We start from the raw sequence: 18403 nt of genomic DNA, 5'->3' as shown, positions 1-18403 counted from the left end.
GCAAAGGCTGAAGAAAAAGGGACCTAGACAGATGCCCACGTTGTCCTATGTAGAGGCCAGTATTATTGATGTTCTGTTACATGGTGGGTACTCCTGCAATTCCAGCACCTGGGAGGCAGAGACATAGAGAGATGCTCTGAGTTCATTTTGGTTTACATGGTGAATTCTAGGTGAACTAAAGCTAAAGAGTAAGATCTTGTCTGATAAAATAAATACCCCCACACAAAATGAAAACAGAACAACAAACAAAACTACAAAAAAACCCCAGCAAAAATCCAACTAAACCCAAACAAAACACACATGAGAAAGCAAGGCTTACTCTGTGGGGGAGTAGCTCTCCTCCTTTCCATGAATCAGAGGTGGTCTAGTCAGCTACTCTCTAGCATATCCCTGGATCTCTTTAGATAAAAAAGATGGGGAGACACAGAGCTGGGTTTTCCTCAGTGCAGGTACCCCAGCATCATGAACTAACTTGCTCACGGTCAATGTCGTGAAGTCAAGATGAAGTCTCATGTAACTAGATGGGTGGAAGAACGCTAAAGTGCACAAAACTTGGAAAAGACTAAGTATTGTCCATGTCAAGAAGAGAACTCCGAGCCCTGGGGGCGAGGGAGGGAACCATGTCTTGTTTGTATTACACATTGAGCAGGTGCATCTGACTGGGAAGCACTCAGCTCAGGTGCAGACACTCTGCGACAGGGCGGTGATATCACTAACCAAGAAAGGCCAGTGGATGCTAAGAGAACCACTCTGGCATTCCTGGGGAATTTCCTCAAGAACGTGCCTTCTCTCCTTGAAAGATATCATGGGACTACACCGACCCTCCAGAGAGACACTGGTAGTACGCGTCTCCATCTCGCGAAGATGCGGTATGGTCAGGTGGTTCAAGGAGACCTTGCTCTGAAGCAGTCTTGTGGCCCTCCTTGGAAAGTCACTTAAATCCTTTCGAATTTTGTCTTCTCATTTCTAAGTGAGGCTACCTCCTAGGACTAGTGTAGTGATTCTAAACAGTAAAGTATTTATAAGTGTTTGGAAATAATAATTGCTCATTAAAATGTTAATTTTATTACAGTGCCTGTGAATACATGCACATGCATATAAACACACACACACACACACACACACACACACACACACACACACACACACGTAAACACAACCATGGCCTCTGGCATGAAGATAACCCTCATGGGAGCAAGTTAATTGACTTCTAAATAAAACAATGAAGCATTTGACTTTTTCTGTGTAACATTAGGGTTACGAGCCAGCAAAACCCACTGAGGCTCATGGAACGAGTCTGTTACCTAGTGCTGCCTGATCCTAATGCATAGTTCCACTCCTGAGAAACAAGTTTGTCTACCGTGGGACTCTACTCATTCTGTGGTGTTTCCAAGCCTGGCTTTCCTTTCTGCCTTCTCTGAGGGTTCTTCCCTGACTGGTACCCCCACATACTTTCCTATAATATTTATCATTTGGGCGGTTCACTGTTCGTTAGCAGTTTCTGTGCTAGAGAGTTTGTTTGGTTTGGTCTTTTTTCTCTCTGTTTTCTTTCCCAGATAAGGCTGCGAATCTTTAGGAAGAGGCTGACATATTTGATAACCACTTTGTAACTTTCCTCTGCGTGCTGCTAGGGCAACCAAGTGTCTTAGGCACAGAGTATGTTCAGTAAATATGCATGTTCAATAAAGTCCTTTGATGACACAGCCACTTGAGATGGTGTTTCTCTTTTCCGCATCACAAACGACCCAGTACTTAATGAGTGACCTACTTAGAGCTGACCCAGTTCTACAAACGTTGCCTCCTTGACCTGCACTGCTGTAAGTTGTGGAACACAACGGCCCCTCACTTATCTCTCTTTTATGTCGCGCTCTTATGACTTCTAAGCAGGGGATTGCAGCACCTGGGGAAAGAAGGCTTATACACAGGAGACATCAGCATTAGCATATGTGGGGCTCTGCTGCTGAGGCCACTCATCCAGACTGGTTGGTCAGCTGGAAGCTGGGTCAGGAGAAGCTTTCTACACGTGGAGACTGCCTTCTGGCACGGCATTACCGATGAGTGTGGATATCCACAAAAGAACTTCTCATCTTATTCCTTACAAAGAAAAGACCAAGGAGGTAGGGCCGGCAAGAGAGTTCGGTGGGGAAAGGCAAATTGCCACCAAGCCTGACGACCTGAGTTTGATTCCTGGGCCTCGTGATTCCTGCAAGTTGTCCTTGACTTTGACATGTGCCATGGCAACCATGTGCATACACACACACACACACACACACACACACACACACTTAGTGAAATAAAAAAGAAAGAAAGAACCATAAATCATAAATCTTTCTGGCGCCAAGGTAGAGACTAGCTTATAATTTCCTGGTCACTTTCTCGGTCAGTTTATCTCCAAATTCATAGGTAGAGTTAAAATACAATAATAGTCTTTTGAAACCATAAACAATAGTGGTACAACCTCGCATGTTGTCACCCTGGTTTTAATTGCAACAGGGACGATGCAACCCAGACTCCCATGTGATCATCTGAGATAAAGATGAAGAACTGAAGGACAAACAAGTGACTCACTTCAATGGATTCGCTTCAGACAAGAGAAACCTGTAATTTCTCCTAGGCGTGCTTGACAGATTCACTGTGGGGGTGAATCACAGCCTCACACAAGCCTCGAGGTTGTGGGCTGGCTTGCAGTGACCAGATTGGCTTCTCACTACCGGCAGTTGCTTCTCACTTGGGCCTCCAGGACTACCTTTTCAAAAGATGAGATGGGTCCCTGTCACTGATGGGTGCTGAAGCGGTCTGGTGTGGACATGTGACTGTCGGGCACCATGGTGGGCAGTGCAGTGCTGACTTCCCTACCAGGTGACTGTCGGTCTCTGGGCTGCTAGACTTCTTCCTGGACGCGTGAGTACTGGCCTGTGCTATCACCCCTTTCCCATAAAGAGTTGGTTGTTTGCTCTTTCGGTTCCATAACAGGGGAAAATGTGTCATCTGGGATGGTGTTTTCCAGAAGGCTCGATTCCGCAGTGTTCCCTCGCTAATGCTTTTGAATTTGGCCAGCTCAAAGTTGGAGTGTCTGTTTTGTATTTGTTTTTCTCCGAGGAGTCATCTGTCAGCCTTGATTTGCTCATTCCTTGGAGTAAAACTGCAAAGTGTCTTGCCAGCCAATTAGACTCCTGGCCTCTGCACTGTCTCCGTGCCAGATAAATTTCAAGTCCCTTAAGGTGGAACGCAAAGCATTAAACTTCTAGTTTCTTCTTTCCGTGAACCTGACAAATTGTCTTAATGGCAATGTAAAGGAAAGCCCTACCTACTGTGACTGCTGGAAACCCTTCCTACAGTGTCCCCCCTTCCCCCTATTCTGAGTGGTCAGTGTGGGTTTCTAGAAGGTCTGTGCCCTGGACTCAGAGGGAAGCTTCAGGAGCTTAGGGCTCTCGCTTTATTGGGTGTTGTATTGTTGTCTACATGATTAGTGTCAGCACTCCGGTGAGCATCCTTCACAGCACAGAGAAATTTCCAGCCCCAATAATGGCTCTATAATTATTTAAATAGCAGAGATAGTCCGAGAGATGAAGATGCCTTCCAACTCTGAAATTTTGTGCTTCTTAAGAGATGTCAGAATTTATATCTAGCTACAAAGTGGTGGATGGACGCCATCTAAAATAGCCAAAAAGAGATGGGTCTGGTTTTATTTCTGGTAGTTCTCTGTAGTTCTCTTTCCACCAAGGCTCTGTATCTCACCCAAGGCAAAAGAGAACCAGTAGTGTTTTCTTTTGTCTCTTAAAGACAAGTCTGTAGATTCTGTGATTGATGTCAAAAGATAAACGAGTCATTTAGCCATCTGATGTTATAGTGAAAGTTCTAGTTACACAACCAAGAATAGGAATATATGGTTATGGAATCAGGCTTAGGAGAGCAACACACATGCATATTTATGTGCACGCACACACCACACACACACCACACACACACACACCCCTCTCACTCTTAAGTTCCTTATCCCCCAGTTAACCTTTCTGAATTAGTCATTCCCACAAGACAGTAGGATCTGTCAAGCACTATGAAGCCAGTTGCTGTCTACAAGGTTAACAGACAGAGAGAATGTGCCTCCCTCTCGCTCTGTGCACATTGCTGGAGTAGGAAGATAACCAACAAGGCTGAGTTCACATGCCAGTCATCCTTTACCACTGTCTACTTTCCAGTTCTTGGACGGACCTTTTCTTCTTTTCTTTGGGATCCCGATGCTAGCCCTTTGCAGGCATGTTGAGACGGGTGCGGAATGCCTCGGCGAGCGTGAGTCACCCTGCAGCGACGAGCTCCACTAGTCAGTGGCAACGGTGAGATCCAGGGCCCAGAAAGACCGGTTATCATTTTCAATTACAACTCACTCAGAAACTCAGTTGTACGTGCAAGGAAGATGGAGCAAATAGGAGGCAGTGTTCAGGAACATACAGACCTCCCGATTTGTCCAGCGCTTTGTAATTCCTGACTTAAAATGGAGATAGCACAGAGACACAGTGCAGCCAACGCCACTGTGACCTCATCCTGCCTCCCTTCCTCCCTCCCTTCCCTTGCCCTCTCTTTTCTCCTTCTCCTCCCTTCTTTCACTCTTTTCTTCCCCCTCCCTTCTCCCTTCCAGATCTCTTCCGACATGAAACTTTATAAACATTTTTTTTTAAACCAGAGCCCAGATGGTACAACAAAACGGAGGCCTGATGAGAGGGAGAACAATTCCACAGAGTCAGCAGGTTCCAAAACTATCAGAAGTTTTCAGTGCCGGCGCCTTCTGTGTCTGCGTGCCTCATGCCCACTTCTTTAATCGCAGGGAGGATCCTGTGTTGGAACCGAGCACACACAGATGGGTCGGTCACTCTTATTTCCTAAGTCACTCGGAGGAACAACTACCTACACAGCATTTGAGATGGTGTAACATGCAGGAGACGGTTTGTGCAAATGCCTGACCATTTTTCTGGAAAAGACCGATATGTAGAGATTTTGGTGTCTGAAGGAGTCTACCAAGGGGCATCTGCCTGCTCACCCATGTGCTTCTTGAGGACAGAAGCGTTTCCTCAGGATCTTAGAGCCAAACCTTCAGATGCTGGGCTAGGATCTTCATTTGCGCATTCAATCTGCAGGGTCATTTGCTCCCTCGTTCATATCTTCAGCAAGAGTTTCCCACTCTGAGTGGATGCTGAGTTGGCCGAGGACAGAGAAAGGGGAGATGTCCACCTCTTGACTAACAGGATTGTCTTTTCTCCTTAGTTTGGCCTGCTTTCTCTCAGCTTCTCTCGACCCACTGTGGTCAGAACTCTTCTGCAGGGGTGTCTGAGATGTCCAGGACAGTAACTTGGTTGGGAGGGGTAGTTACTTAGATACTCCACTCCGGGCCCGCTAGTGGATTTAGTTGTATTTCCCCCTTAAGCCTTTGAGTCCAGCCCATGTGATTTTCTCTCTGTAATCACCAGGTTACAACAGGGAGCCTGGCTGTATTTGGCAGCTTAGAATTGCTGTTTATTATTGTGTGAGAGGTGAAAGTGGATGGCAGAGGGTAATTCACGCTTTTATCAGGGTGTAGGAGAGGCAAGCTGCTCCGGGGAAAGGAGAGACCTGGACTGTGCTTCAATTACTTTTATAGGACCTGAGAAACTGCCATGCTAGGTGGCTTGGCTGCTTTTATTGCTGAAATTAGTACCTTGTTCTGTTCTCTTGGCGAATAAGGTGTGGGTCTGCCCTCGCTGGTGGGCTGGTAGAGAAACCGGAGAGAGGTTCTTCGCGAATGACAAGTGACTCGCTATTGACGTCATTGCTGCCGATGACCTCAAACTAAAGGTCTTTGGTGTTTTGTTTATTCCTCAATGTTCATTTCTGATTCTGCCCTTCCTTCTTGTGTTTTTCCAGAGCTTTGGCATGAGAGATGCAAGTGCCTCCTGTGAACATACCAACATAGGGATGGGCATTGGCGAGATGCTCAACTAATACACCCTGGGTCCGAACCCAGATATCGCAGCTTGTTTTCCTCTAAGATAGCATGCTTCTCACGTGATAGCAATTTTCTATTCCTCAAGGCATTTAAAATCATTTATCTTTGTTTCTAATTATGTGTATGCCTGTATGTGACTATGTATATGTGAGTGCGGGTGTCCACAGAGACAGGTCTCTTAGAGCTGCAATTACAGCTGTGAACCATCTGGCCTGGATCCTGGGAACTGAACCGAGATTCTTTGAAAAAGCAGTAAGGCCTCTCCTCTCTTGAACCATGTGGGTAGCCCCCTCAAGGTGTTTTAAAAGAGCATGTATAGGTGTTTCGCTTGCATGTAAGTCTGTGCACCATGTGTGTATAGTATCTGCAGAGACCAGAAGAGGGTCCCTGGGACCCGACCTACAGAAGGTTATGAGCTGCCGTGTGGGTGCTGGGAATTGAACCTGAGTCTTCTGAAAGAGCAGTCAGCGCTCTTAACTTCTGCTCCATCTACTCAACCTCTCCTCAGTCCCTGAGGCATTTTTTTGGATATTTTGTTAAAATCTGGATGAAACAACTGTTTCTGAAAACGATTTCACCTTGTGCACGTGTATGTGTGTACCTCTATATGTGTTGAAGGCAAGAGGGAGTCTGGCATAGTATATTTTGCTCCCTAGGTTGAGTTGATATAATGGGAACCAAAGATGCCACAGAATGCCAGTTTAGAGCATTCAATGCTCATGAAACCCACACTGCCTACCAGAGGAAAACAGACAGAGCTCTCAAATTCATAGAAAAGCGAAGCCAGTGGAGATACATGCCCTTGTGGCCAAAATTTTCTTTTGTTTATTTTCTTTCTTTTATTTCTGGTGCCCATTGCAGCAAATGGTTGAGAAGAGAATTGGTGGGTAACAGGAAACTGTCCCAGATAAGCATATGCACTACTGTGGTACCCTGCTTATTCTGTCTTCTCCCACAGGGTACTCCCCCCTCCTCTTCCCCCTCTCTCTCCCTCTCTTTCTCTATCTCCCCCTCCCCATCACATGCTGGGGATCGAAGCGAAGGCCTCTTCTAAGCTGAGTGGGTAGGTTTAGCATGCAATCACACACCTAACCCCGAATTAGGTTCCTGATTTAAGAAACCTGTGAACCATCTTCCTACTGGGAGCTTCTCTGCTGACAGACCCATGGTTTGTGGCAATGAATATTAAGGATGCACACAACCTTGTCACCAAGCTGAATATGCTACAGAACAGAGCTGAGCGTCATATATGTGCGGTGATACTTAGTGTTTACATAGCATAAGGCCTGACACTCGTCTTCGCCGAGAACCACTAAACTGTCCAGCCACATGAGACAGCCTAGGTGAGGCTCATGTCTGAGAGCTGCGCTTTGTTCATACGTGTTTTGCTCTTTTGGATGGCTTACACCTTTCTGTTGCCTTTAATGTGGCATTTAGGGTTTTTTCTACCTTATTAAGAGATAATATGCTACATAGAAGATGGTGCTAAGGACCCGAGAGGGACTTCATTTAATGCATTTGTAGAAACAGTTTGGAGTCATGCAAAATGTAAAATCCTTTATAAGTGTAAGTTGTCCTGCATTTATTTATAGTGCATGCCTGTGCAGGACCATGTCGCAGCGTGCATGTGAGGTCAGAGACAACGGTGTGGAGACGGTTCTCTCTTTCCTCTCTTTAAATGGGCTCTGAGATCCAGCTCTGGTCATCAGGACTGCTAAGAAGGTCTCTATATGCCACGCCAACTCACCAGTCCTTAATTCACTTTAAACATTTATCAATAGTAAATCTAAGAGGGTATAAATCAAAAATATAAGCATTTCCTTCACCCGTGACTTAAAACACTGTCCTCTGGTTGGACACTGCTTCTTCTTTTTAAAATATTTTTAATTCCCATTCTTAAAACTTATTCGCTGTTTTATGGAGCATACCAGCTCTTATCCTTGGTCACATCCGAGTTCGAGAGTGACGGTTTCTGTTCAATGCTTTCTTACAAGAACTAAAACCAACCCCGTTGATACCAACCTGAAATCATCTATATAATCTGTACATGCCAACTAGAGAAGGCAAAACTCAGAATGCCATGACTCCTATTGGCTAGCAGCTTTCAAATTCTCCCCCGATATTTGATGGAACTGAAAAAAACTTAACATATAATTATCACGCCAAGTGACACATCATCACCTAGCTCAATAGCACAAATGCTCGAAACTGTCCAGCTAATTGTGCTGAGTTCATCTTTGTTTCTTACCATTTTGATTATGGCCACACACACCCACACCCACACCCATGCACACGTGCACACACACACACACATGTGCACACACACACACACACACACACACATACACACACATATTCTGCTGGCTACATTTTTTTTTTTTTGGCTGGTAGGAATATAGAACTTGTTTCTTTACCCCACAGAGCTTCTTAAAGAGCTTGGAGATTTGTGACTGCTGGATCTGTTGCCCCCAGACACTCTCAAGAGCTCTGTGAATGCAGAAGTCCTGCTGCTGGGTGTTCCCTAAGTCATCTCACATCACTGAGTGTCTTCCAGCAAGTTGGCCACCCTTCCTCTGTCTCCCTTCCCCCCTCAGTCTCTTTCTCTCTCTCCTGCCCCCTTTCTTCCCTTTCTCCCTCTTTCTCCTTCTTCTCCCTCTATTTAGTCTTTTCCCGTCTCTTTCTTTCTCCCTCTCTTCCTTTCTTTCTCCCTCTCTGCCTCCTTCCTTTCCTCCTTTGACAGGAACTTCCTGTGTAGGCCAGAATGGCTTCCAACTCACAAACTTCCTGCTTCAGCAGCCCGTATACCGGAAACACCAGTGTACATCAGCATGCCTGACAACCTTGGTTAGCTTGAAACAAAATTCTTATCCTAAAAATGGTGCCAGGAAAGTAGCCCTGGTCTTGCACCATGGGACAGTTGTTATTGGTTACAAACACCTCTAGGCATTTTATCTATTCATACATTTCTCATTCTCTTTTCTCATGGAGGAGACTTTGTTTAATCTTCAGAATTTGTTCTACATATTTGGTCCTTGGTCCTGAGTATGAGTATCTTTTTTCTCTAACACGTATACCTCGAGAGGGAGATCTCATAATAATCATGAAGAAGAGTACAGAGGAAGGGTTGAAGATGGCAGGGAAAGGACAATGGCGGTCAACCTTGTAGTGACTGTCTGTTTTTTTAACTGACAGGAGAGAGTGCACTAGAGGCTTGTGAGTTTGATATACTGGGTCCTAACCAGTACCGAGAAGATACCAGGTGAACTAAAGTAGCACACAAGATGAAAATACTGGGAGTATCGGTATCTGGTGGAGTGTGTACGTGTGTGGGAGAAAGGTTTCCATAATAAAATGTTTAAGGCAAAATTTACGTTTCTTTCAGTTTTGTATGTAGAAACCTGTAGGCATATCTGTATTTGTACATGCAAACTGACTCATAAGGTACTGTTTTCTGTTGTGTCGTGGTAACAAAATTTGAAAGTCAGGTGTGTCTGTGAAATGTGTGGGCACTTTAAGATGACTTACACAGGTTCTTCTGGTATTTTGTTTTGTGATGGTTAACTAACCATCACAATGTCTTCTGTGGCATTGCTCAGCACAACCTTGGAATAATTAGACACTGGGGCCTCTTCCCACTCACATGGGAAGATCATAAATTCTGTACACACAATCCTGGTGTCCTTGCAAAGTCATTGCCACTCCTCGGTCATTGGTCTCCTGCTTCTGTTTTCCTGCTCAGACTTTTTATTTCTTCCTAATGTTTCCCTTTTATTGAAATATATATTTCTTACATAATATATCATACTTTCTCGTTCTCTTCCCTCAAGTCCTCCCAGTTCCTCCTCACCTCCTCTTGCATCTGGATCCATCTCTTTTCTGTCTCTCGTTAGAAAAGAAACAGGATTCCAAGGTACAAAAATAATATAAAATACAATAAGATAAAACGAAAACTAAGACATTGGAACTGGACCAGGCAATCAGAAGGAAGAAAGTCCAAGAGCAGGCATGTGACCAAAGACCCACTTGTTTGCATACTCAGGAACCCAACAAAAACACTAAACCGGAAGACATGAGTACCTACCGGTGTAGAGTCTTGCAGGCCCTCTGCATGCTGCCTCTGTCTCTGTGAGTTCAGATGATCTTTGATCATGTTGATTTAGAGGATTTGGATTTTTTTTTTTGTGTGTGTCCTTCATTACCTCCAGCTCTTACAGTTTTTCTGTCTCCTCTTGCATCCCCTGGATCCCTGAGGGAAGGGATTTGTTGGAAAATTTTCTTTAGGGGTGAGAGCTCTAGGTCTCTCACTCTCTGTACAACATCTGGTTATGTGTTTCTGTATTTGCCCCCATCTGCTGTAGGAGGAAGTGTCTGATGACGGCTGAGCAAGGCACTGATCTATGAGTGTAGCTGAATGTCATTAGGAGTCATTATCATTATTATTATTATAGAGCAGTAGTATTTGGTTTTACCGTAGATCCTGGGTTTATAGTCTCAGGTTCTTGGTCATGCAAGCAGTGGTCACATACGGGTTCCATCTCGTGGAGTGAGTCTTCAGTCAAATCAGAGTCAGATATTGGTTGGTTACTCCCACAAACTTTGCACCACTATTGCTTTAGCGTATCTTGCAGGCAGGACATCATGTAGATCCAAGGGTTTGTGACTGGGTTGGTGTTTACGTTTCTCTTTTAATAGTGTGCAGAACGCCTTCCTGTACTAAAGACACTGGCAGATAGAGGTGGAGGCCTTATGTAGGCACCAGTTTTACTTCTCCGTATTCAACGAGTTGTGTAGTGATTTCTTCGACACTGGGCCTTGCTGTGAGTTTGTAGAGAGAAACCTATAGTCTTGGAAACAGCCTGATTGCTTGAGAATCCCCATGGGACCCTTTTGGCCAACAACTCAGTTAGATATAACCCAGTCCCAGTACCAGAAGCTTCATTTGCTGACAAGGGATGTCAAGTTTGGGGCCCTGTCTCCCCCATTATTGGGTGATTTCATTTAGAGATGTATATGTACATATTTTAGGAAACTTGTACTGTGTTAAGTTTCCATACTTCCCCCTAAATGACCCTTAATTTTTGCAGTCTTTCCATATTTTCTTCTTTATCCCCTTTCCCCTTCCACTCCCCTCTGGACTTTCTTGCTCCAGCTTCATGCTTGCAATTGAGATGTGAGCTCTCAGCTTCCTGTTCCTGTCCCAATGCCTGCTGCTTGTCACCACACCCCTCTGCCATAATGGTTTTGTATCCTTACGAAACCATAAGCCAAAATAAACTCCTTCTTCTGTTGCCTTGGTCATTGTATTTCATTATAGCAACAGAAAAGTAACCAGTACAGCTAGTCTCTTTATTTTTACTCTCTCCCATCTGATGCAATTTCTGGCGAATAAGAGCCACCTGATACATGCTGGTTGTCAGGATGTATCTACCTCTAAAGAGATGGATGGGAAAACAGGCTAGGTAAGGCCAGTTAATCAATAGTAGACAGGAACCTGAGACCTAGCGCTATCTCCAAAATGCAAGCTATTTTTGCTCCTCTGTGTCTGCACCCAAAAGAGAAAAATTATAAGGAAAAGTTTTTTAAAGTGAGGGGTCTGAATTGCTCCTATCCCACATGAAGTGCTGTGGTGATACCTTTTTGGGGATATGATTTTGAAAGATTGTTAAGGGAAAGGGCAGGAAATGCAGACATGGCCATGGAAGAGGTAATTACTCTCCAGGGCCTCCTGTCTCTGTGCACAGTTGTTGGTCCATCTACTAGAGGAAGTCTCGGCACTTGACCTAGTAGCAGACAAGGTTGCACATAAGTTTACCTCCAGTTGGTTCTCCGGAAGTGACTAGAGTCTTGGTGCAGAGCAGTTGGGTTGTTGTCCCCCCCACCCCACCGTGTGCATGTGTGTGTGTGTGCATGTACCTGTGTGTGCACAGGCATGTGTGTGGGCATGTGTGCATGTGTGTATGTGTGCTTGTGTGCACGTACCTGTGTGTGCATGGGCATGTGTGCATGTGTGTATGTGTGTATGTGTGCGTGTGTGCATGTACCTGTGTGTGCACATGCATGTGTGTGTGCGTGCGCATGAATGTACGCACATATGTTGCCCAGTGGATGATATTCCTTCTTCTGTCACTTTGCACTGTATTTTTGAGGCAGGGTCTCCTCACTAACCCAGAACTGGCTGGCCTGGCTGGCCAGTGAGCCCCAAGGCTCTCTTAGTCTTTGCCTTCCTAGTGGTAAAGACCACAGATGTGACTGAACCATCTTCCCAGGCTCTCTAGAAAATTTGATAAATATTGCTTTCAAGAAATTTACGGGACTGGAGTTTTGCTGAATATGTATCTTTCTGGATGCTTCCATCGTCTTCTTCAGTAGAAAGATCAATGATGAGAAAAATTCTTAATTTTTTTTTTTTTGCACTTTAACTAGATTGAAAATAGGTATTAGAGTCCTCTCCTAAGGAATGCTGTTTGGTGTGTGACCTGGTGGGCTTTTGATTGTTGTGGTGAATATCCTGACTAAAAGGAACCTGAGGAGTAAAGGGTTTATTCTGCCTTTCACATCCCAAACACAGTCCATCAAGAAGAGGAGCCCAGGCAGGAATAAAAGGCAGGAATAGGAACTGAAGCAGGGGCCATGCAGGGACGCTGATTTCTGGAATTGCTCCTGGTGATTTACTCAGTCTTTTTTATACAACCCAGGATCTGCTCAGGGGTGGAGCTACTCATAGAGGACCGGGACCTCTTATATCAATCACTAATCAAGAAAATGCCCACAGAGAAGTCCGTAGGCCAATGGGAGGAGGTCGTTTTCTCAGTTGAGTCCCTTCTTCCCCGTGGCTCTAGCCACACCAAGGTGGCTCTGTCTGGTACACACACTAAGAGTTCACCCTGCTGTGCACTAGGTAGCCAGGTGACGTCATCACCTCCAGCTGACCCCACCTCCTTGCTTTCTGTTTCAGGGTAAAATCCCCATGTGTGAAAATGAAGGCCCAGGTGACCATCGTCTGCTCTGTACTGTTTTTTCTGACCACGGAATGTTCTCTCTATAAACCCAAGATTCACAGAAAAGTAAGTTTGTTCTCTTCCTGTGTGATCCTACAAGAAATCCCTCAGTTCCCTTAGATGTCTTAGGTAGCTGATAAGTAACACACCAATTAAAATACAATTTTGCATGATCATAGCTTTACTCTTATCGGTGGTAATTTTCAAAGGGAGGGAACAACCACAACAAAAGTGAGGAGGCTGCAGGGAACAACAGCCCAGGAGGCAGCAGCTGGGGGTGGCAGTCACTTTGCAAGCCGCAGAGATTGTGTACAGCTGCCGAGACAGGAAAGGCGTAAACTGCAGCAGAGCAAATTAGATTCAGATCTTACTGAGGTTTTGCTGGCTCTGGGAGTTGTTTTGCTTTACAGAGTCTTAATTTCTTTGTCATATATCTTTATCATATCAATTTTTATACTTTAAAGTGATACTTCCAATCCTTTACGTGAATACAAAGTTTGTGATTCACTTATTGCGACCCAGTGAACTTTCTGTTCTTTTCATCCTACTAAGGATGGATTTAGAGTACCTGGGGTTTCTCCTTAGCTGTATTCCATCTGGAGAGTCAGTACAGGCAGAGACTAGATTGATGGTATAATAGCCATTTCTGTGTTCTCTCTGGGTCCTTAAAGCTACAAGAGATCCACCCCATCCATTAACTTGACCTTCAGAGCTCAGGTGACCTTCAAGGTGAGCTCTCAGACAGTAGTGTGCCCTGACTTGTGTCTTCTCCAGTGAGTTCCCTCAGAACCATCTCTCGAGTCTGCCACGGTGGCCACCCTAGTCTTGAGAGCTTGTACTCTATCCATTAACATGGATCCTCTAAGTTAAATTGAAAGAAAACATCAAACGGTAATTGTTTTTGAATTTTTTTTCAGGATAAAGATGACTTTCAAACACCTCTATGGAAGCATAAGTTTAGTCGGACACAAGGTATGTAATGCTGTAAAATATAGTTTTCATTCATTTAGAGATGGGGCAAAAAGGGAAAAGGAGGTGGATGGTGGAAGCATCTTCAGACCTCAGGCTTACCTCCCATGATTCTCTGTGTTTCTCAGCATTGATATATTGTCTTATGGTTGGTTTCTTATGTAACTAATCAGGCGAGTTGACACAAAATCACACATGCTTTAGAAGAGAAGACTGATGTCCATTTTCAGTTAACAGGGAAATAAGTTTGTTAAACTTCGAACAGGCCAAGAGGACACTGTTCTTCTTTCCTCCAAAGGTATATTCAGGATTCTTAAATGTGGGCAGCAGCACTCTTGTGCTCTGGGTTCTGGTAAAGCAAAGCAAGGCGGTTTGGTGGTGGTAAGACTGGCCATCCTCCTGGAGTGGAGGAATGAGAACATTAGCGTTACTAACATCTTAGCATCATGTGACTTCACCCAGACATTTCAGGTCGCAGTCAGGTTTCAGGCCAGGGACACACATATTAATGCAATGTGATGTTGGATAGGGAAAGAGGGCAGAAAGGAAGCTAGCAGTTGTGCAAGATGCTTCTCCATGGTATATCTGCAGCAACACCATGGCATCACCAACCAGTGGGTGGAGAAATTCAGTACTATTCTAGTTAATGAATTAGCCAAAGTAAGTATCCTGGATAGATGCCAAGGAAAAAAATACAAACCCTTACTTCCTTTGGCTAGGAGTGGAACTGTACCTAGAGCTATCCAGTTTATAACCATGGTGGTACCCTTCATTTGCTGCAAATTATTACCTCATTTTTGCTGATTTCAACACTGCAATATCTCTCAACACTTTTTCTTTCCCTCCTCTTTTCCTCTTTTGCTTTTGGTTTTGAGACAGTCCACTGAAAGGAGTCATGGCATGAACTCGAGTAGGAGCTAAAGCAGGAACCATCCATGGAGGATAACGGCTTTCAGCCTTGCTTACCGCTCACCCTCATCTAGTTTTCTTTTTCTTTTCTTTTTTTTGGGGGGGGGTTTCGAGACAGGGTTTCTCTGTAGCTTTGGTGCCGGTCCTGGATCTAGCTCTTGTAGACCAGGCTGGCCTCGAACTCCCAAAGATCCGCCTGCCTCTGCCTCCTGAGTGCTGGGATTAAAGGCGTGCGCCACCACTGCCCGGCTTCATCTAGTTTTCTTAAACAGCACAGGCTACCTGGTGCTGCCCACAACATGCCAACCTTTCCCACATCCATCATCAATCAAGATAATTTCTCGGGTGCTGGAGCGATGGTTCAGTGGTTGAGAGCACAGACTGCTCTTCCAGAGGACCTGGGTTCAATTCCCTGCATCTACAGAGCAGCTCACAACTATAATGCCAGGATCCAACATCCTTACACAGACATACATGCAGGCAAAACACCAATGAATATAAAATAAAAATAAATAAGTTATTTTAAAAAATTGAAGATAATCTCTCACAGACATGAACACAGTCCAATCTGTTCTGGACATGAAGTGTCAAAAACAAATAAACAAAAAACCAAAGCCAAAATGAACAAACAAAACAAAACATCACCACCACCACCACCAACTCACCGCAAAACATCATTTTGTGTTTTGGGACTTGATGATGGTGATTTTTCTTTTTCAAGTGATCCTCTAACAAGAATGCTGGACTGCTGTGTATTATTTTTAGCTCAAAGAAGACTGTGATGGAGAAAATGTATGTGTTAGGTTGGCACTGTTCAGGCTTGAGTAAGAACACTGTGCACTGAGTGCTGGGTACTGTGAGCTCAACTTAATGAATCAACAATACATATTAGCAATGCATATTAAAGACTAGTACACACAAAGTATACACAAAGGAAGACCACTGTTGTTGAGAATATCTCATCAGTTGCTGTGAATATTATGAACAGAAATTCCCAGGAATTTCACCTTATATCCCTCTGGGAACAGGAGATTAGTGCTTGATAATTCAGCATTCATGGTGACCATATAGAAAGTAACCCCAGTGAGTAATGACAAGTGACTGCACCTCCAATGATGTAAAGGTTATGTGCATTTCCCGTACTGTAGCCACCAACTCTGTGTGTATAGCTCTGCATAGAAAGGCTCACTGACTCTTGTTCTCCTCACCTGCCAAGTATCTGTCAACCACAGATACAATTAAGGTTTCTACTCGGCGTTTGTATCCTTTATCTTTGGTTGCTGTGATAAGACACCGTGACCAAAGGCAACTTCAGGAAGAGAGAGTTCCAGAAGGAGAGTCCATAACTGGTGGAGGCACGGCAGCAGGCAGCCAGAGCAGGGAGCTGGGAGGTCACATTTTCAACCAGAGAGGGCAAACTAGAAGTGGGTGAGGCTGTACACTCTCAGTGCCTGTCTTTAGGGACATAATTCCTCCAGCAACACTTGGCATCCTAAAAGTTCCATAACCTTGCCCAAACAGTGCAATAGCTAGAGACCAAACTCAAATACACTATACAAGAGTCTTTAAGGCTCCTGGGTTCCCCCCTGTTTTCTCTTCCTCAGGGGTTCTCACCAGGGATTTCTGAATACCCCCAGGACTCCTTTTCTGTCTTCTGCTCACTCTTCCTGGACAATAGCTTCACCAGCAACTATGCAGCTTTTTCTTATTGCTGAGAATGCAGTTCAATGTCATCTCCTTGGCGAGCTGTTCACAGAATCCCAGAATGAACTAGATGCATTTGTCAGTGTGGAAATGGTAATTTGGTCTCTAACTTGCTGTTTTTTGTTTTTTCTTTCCCTCCCTCCCTCCCTCCCTCCCTCCCTCCCTCCCTCCCTTCCCCCTCTTCCTGTTTTTAGATAAATGCAGTGGAAATTGCAGCTCGACTTCCAACTGTAGCCAGAACTGTGATCCCTATTTCCACGGAGAAATAGTATTCACATGTAGTCAAGGCAAATGGCAGAAAACAACGGAAACATGCACAAGCCTCTCTGTGGACTCCCTGTTTCAGGTGATGCTGGGTACACTCCTAGTGACAGGAGCTAACTCTCCTGGGGTGGGGGGTGGAAGGCGGCACTTCCATTCTTGTCTCTTCTAAATGGCAGTAAGTCTCAGGCTTGGACTTGGGGACAGCTGCCCGAGGCTTGCATCACGGCCGTCTTTCCTTACCCAGGCACTGATGTACTTACGTCTCTCCTCACTCTCTCAGTCTTCCTCCTGAAGATCAGTTCCAAGATTGGGCGAGAAGTCCAGCTGAGCAAGAGAGACTGTGCCAACTCTAACTTTGGAAATGAAAGGTTAAATAAATCCAGTAAAAGTTACTTAAACTACATGCAAACGATGGGCCCTGCAGTAGCACAGTAAAATATCTTAGCTTTATGGGTGAATTTGTATGCCCCTTCTGCTAATTAATCAACTGAATATGTCTTGAATTAAATTAATTCTTTTCTAATGCTTTAATTCCTTTAACTAAAACAGAGAGAGTCTAGCAGGAATAAGGATTCAATGGTTCCTACATGTCTCAATTACAATAAGAATCTGTCTTATATACTTCTATCGAGTACCCACTTCTCTCTGTTTCCCTCCAACCCCACCGAAGGACACGCATCTCCACACTTTTGTATTTCCTTATAGAGGAATTGTGGATGGTTGTTGCCTTTCTAGCCCAGGGGTTCTGGTGACGTCCCTGGAACTCCGGTGACAGGTGTAAGAGAGCAAACGTGCTTGCTTATTCAGAGTCACTTTCTGAGGGAATATACGTAAAAAACAACAGGAAATGGTCAACTAACATATACTTGGAACAATTCACATTTTTTTAAAAAATTGTGATTCTTTAGTATGTGGCATTTGAATAGCTAACCCTTCCCAATCAATTCTCCTTTGACATTCCACCTGGATCTTTCTCCCCTCCATTTCTGTAGAATATGTCTTGTTATAAATCTTGAAGGACTGGGGAGGATGAGTTCTTGCCGTGCCGGTAAACACAAGGACATGAGTTCAGAACCCAGCATCTATGGAACTGCCCCATGTGCCTATAGGCCCCATGCTGGTCAGGACCCTGGTGCTTGCCATTTAGCTGGTCTAGCCAAAACAGTGAGCTCCATGAGATAGAGATCCGGAGGTGCTGAGAAATCCTCCTGCCAATCCAGAAGCCCAGGCTTTGGTTCCCAGCACCCAGGTTGAATGGACTAGAGCTATCTGTAAGTCTAGCTCCAGAGAAAGCCCATAGCCTCTTTCGGCCTCCCAGGCACCTGTACTCACGTGCACATACCTGCACATAAGACACATATAGGCATATATAATTAAAAGTAAAACAAATCCTAAATAATTAAAAATAAAATAAATCCTACAAAATACTTAAGTGGAGAGGCTGATTGAGGAGGACACCAATGTTAACTGTTATATGTGCATGTACAGGTGAGGGCATCCTCCATGCTGTGACATGCACACACATGAACACACATGCATACTTACAACAACACACTGCAGTTCAAACCATTATTCTGAAAGC

General features: G+C 44.6%; 1 protein-coding gene across 1 annotated transcript in view; it reads left to right on the top strand.

Moving 5' to 3' along the window:
- The first annotated feature begins 2701 nt into the window (after positions 1-2701).
- The window catches only part of Adgrf4 (adhesion G protein-coupled receptor F4), a 29590-nt gene continuing 13888 nt past the window's right edge, over positions 2702-18403 (top strand). Inside the window, exons 1-4 of the mRNA XM_041656592.1 lie at positions 2702-2901; positions 12933-13041; positions 13893-13947; positions 16752-16903. Coding sequence (XP_041512526.1) covers positions 12955-13041; positions 13893-13947; positions 16752-16903 — 294 coding nt within the window. The 5' untranslated portion in view covers positions 2702-2901; positions 12933-12954. The remainder of the gene's footprint in view (positions 2902-12932; positions 13042-13892; positions 13948-16751; positions 16904-18403) is intronic.

The sequence above is a fragment of the Microtus oregoni genome, unplaced genomic scaffold (assembly GCF_018167655.1).
Source record: "Microtus oregoni isolate MIOR12 unplaced genomic scaffold, Mior012 000007F_ref0000211, whole genome shotgun sequence".
NCBI classification, from domain to species: domain Eukaryota; kingdom Metazoa; phylum Chordata; class Mammalia; order Rodentia; family Cricetidae; genus Microtus; species Microtus oregoni.
The sequence above is the reverse complement of the archived record's forward strand: the minus strand, read 5'-3'. Positions and strand labels throughout refer to the sequence as shown.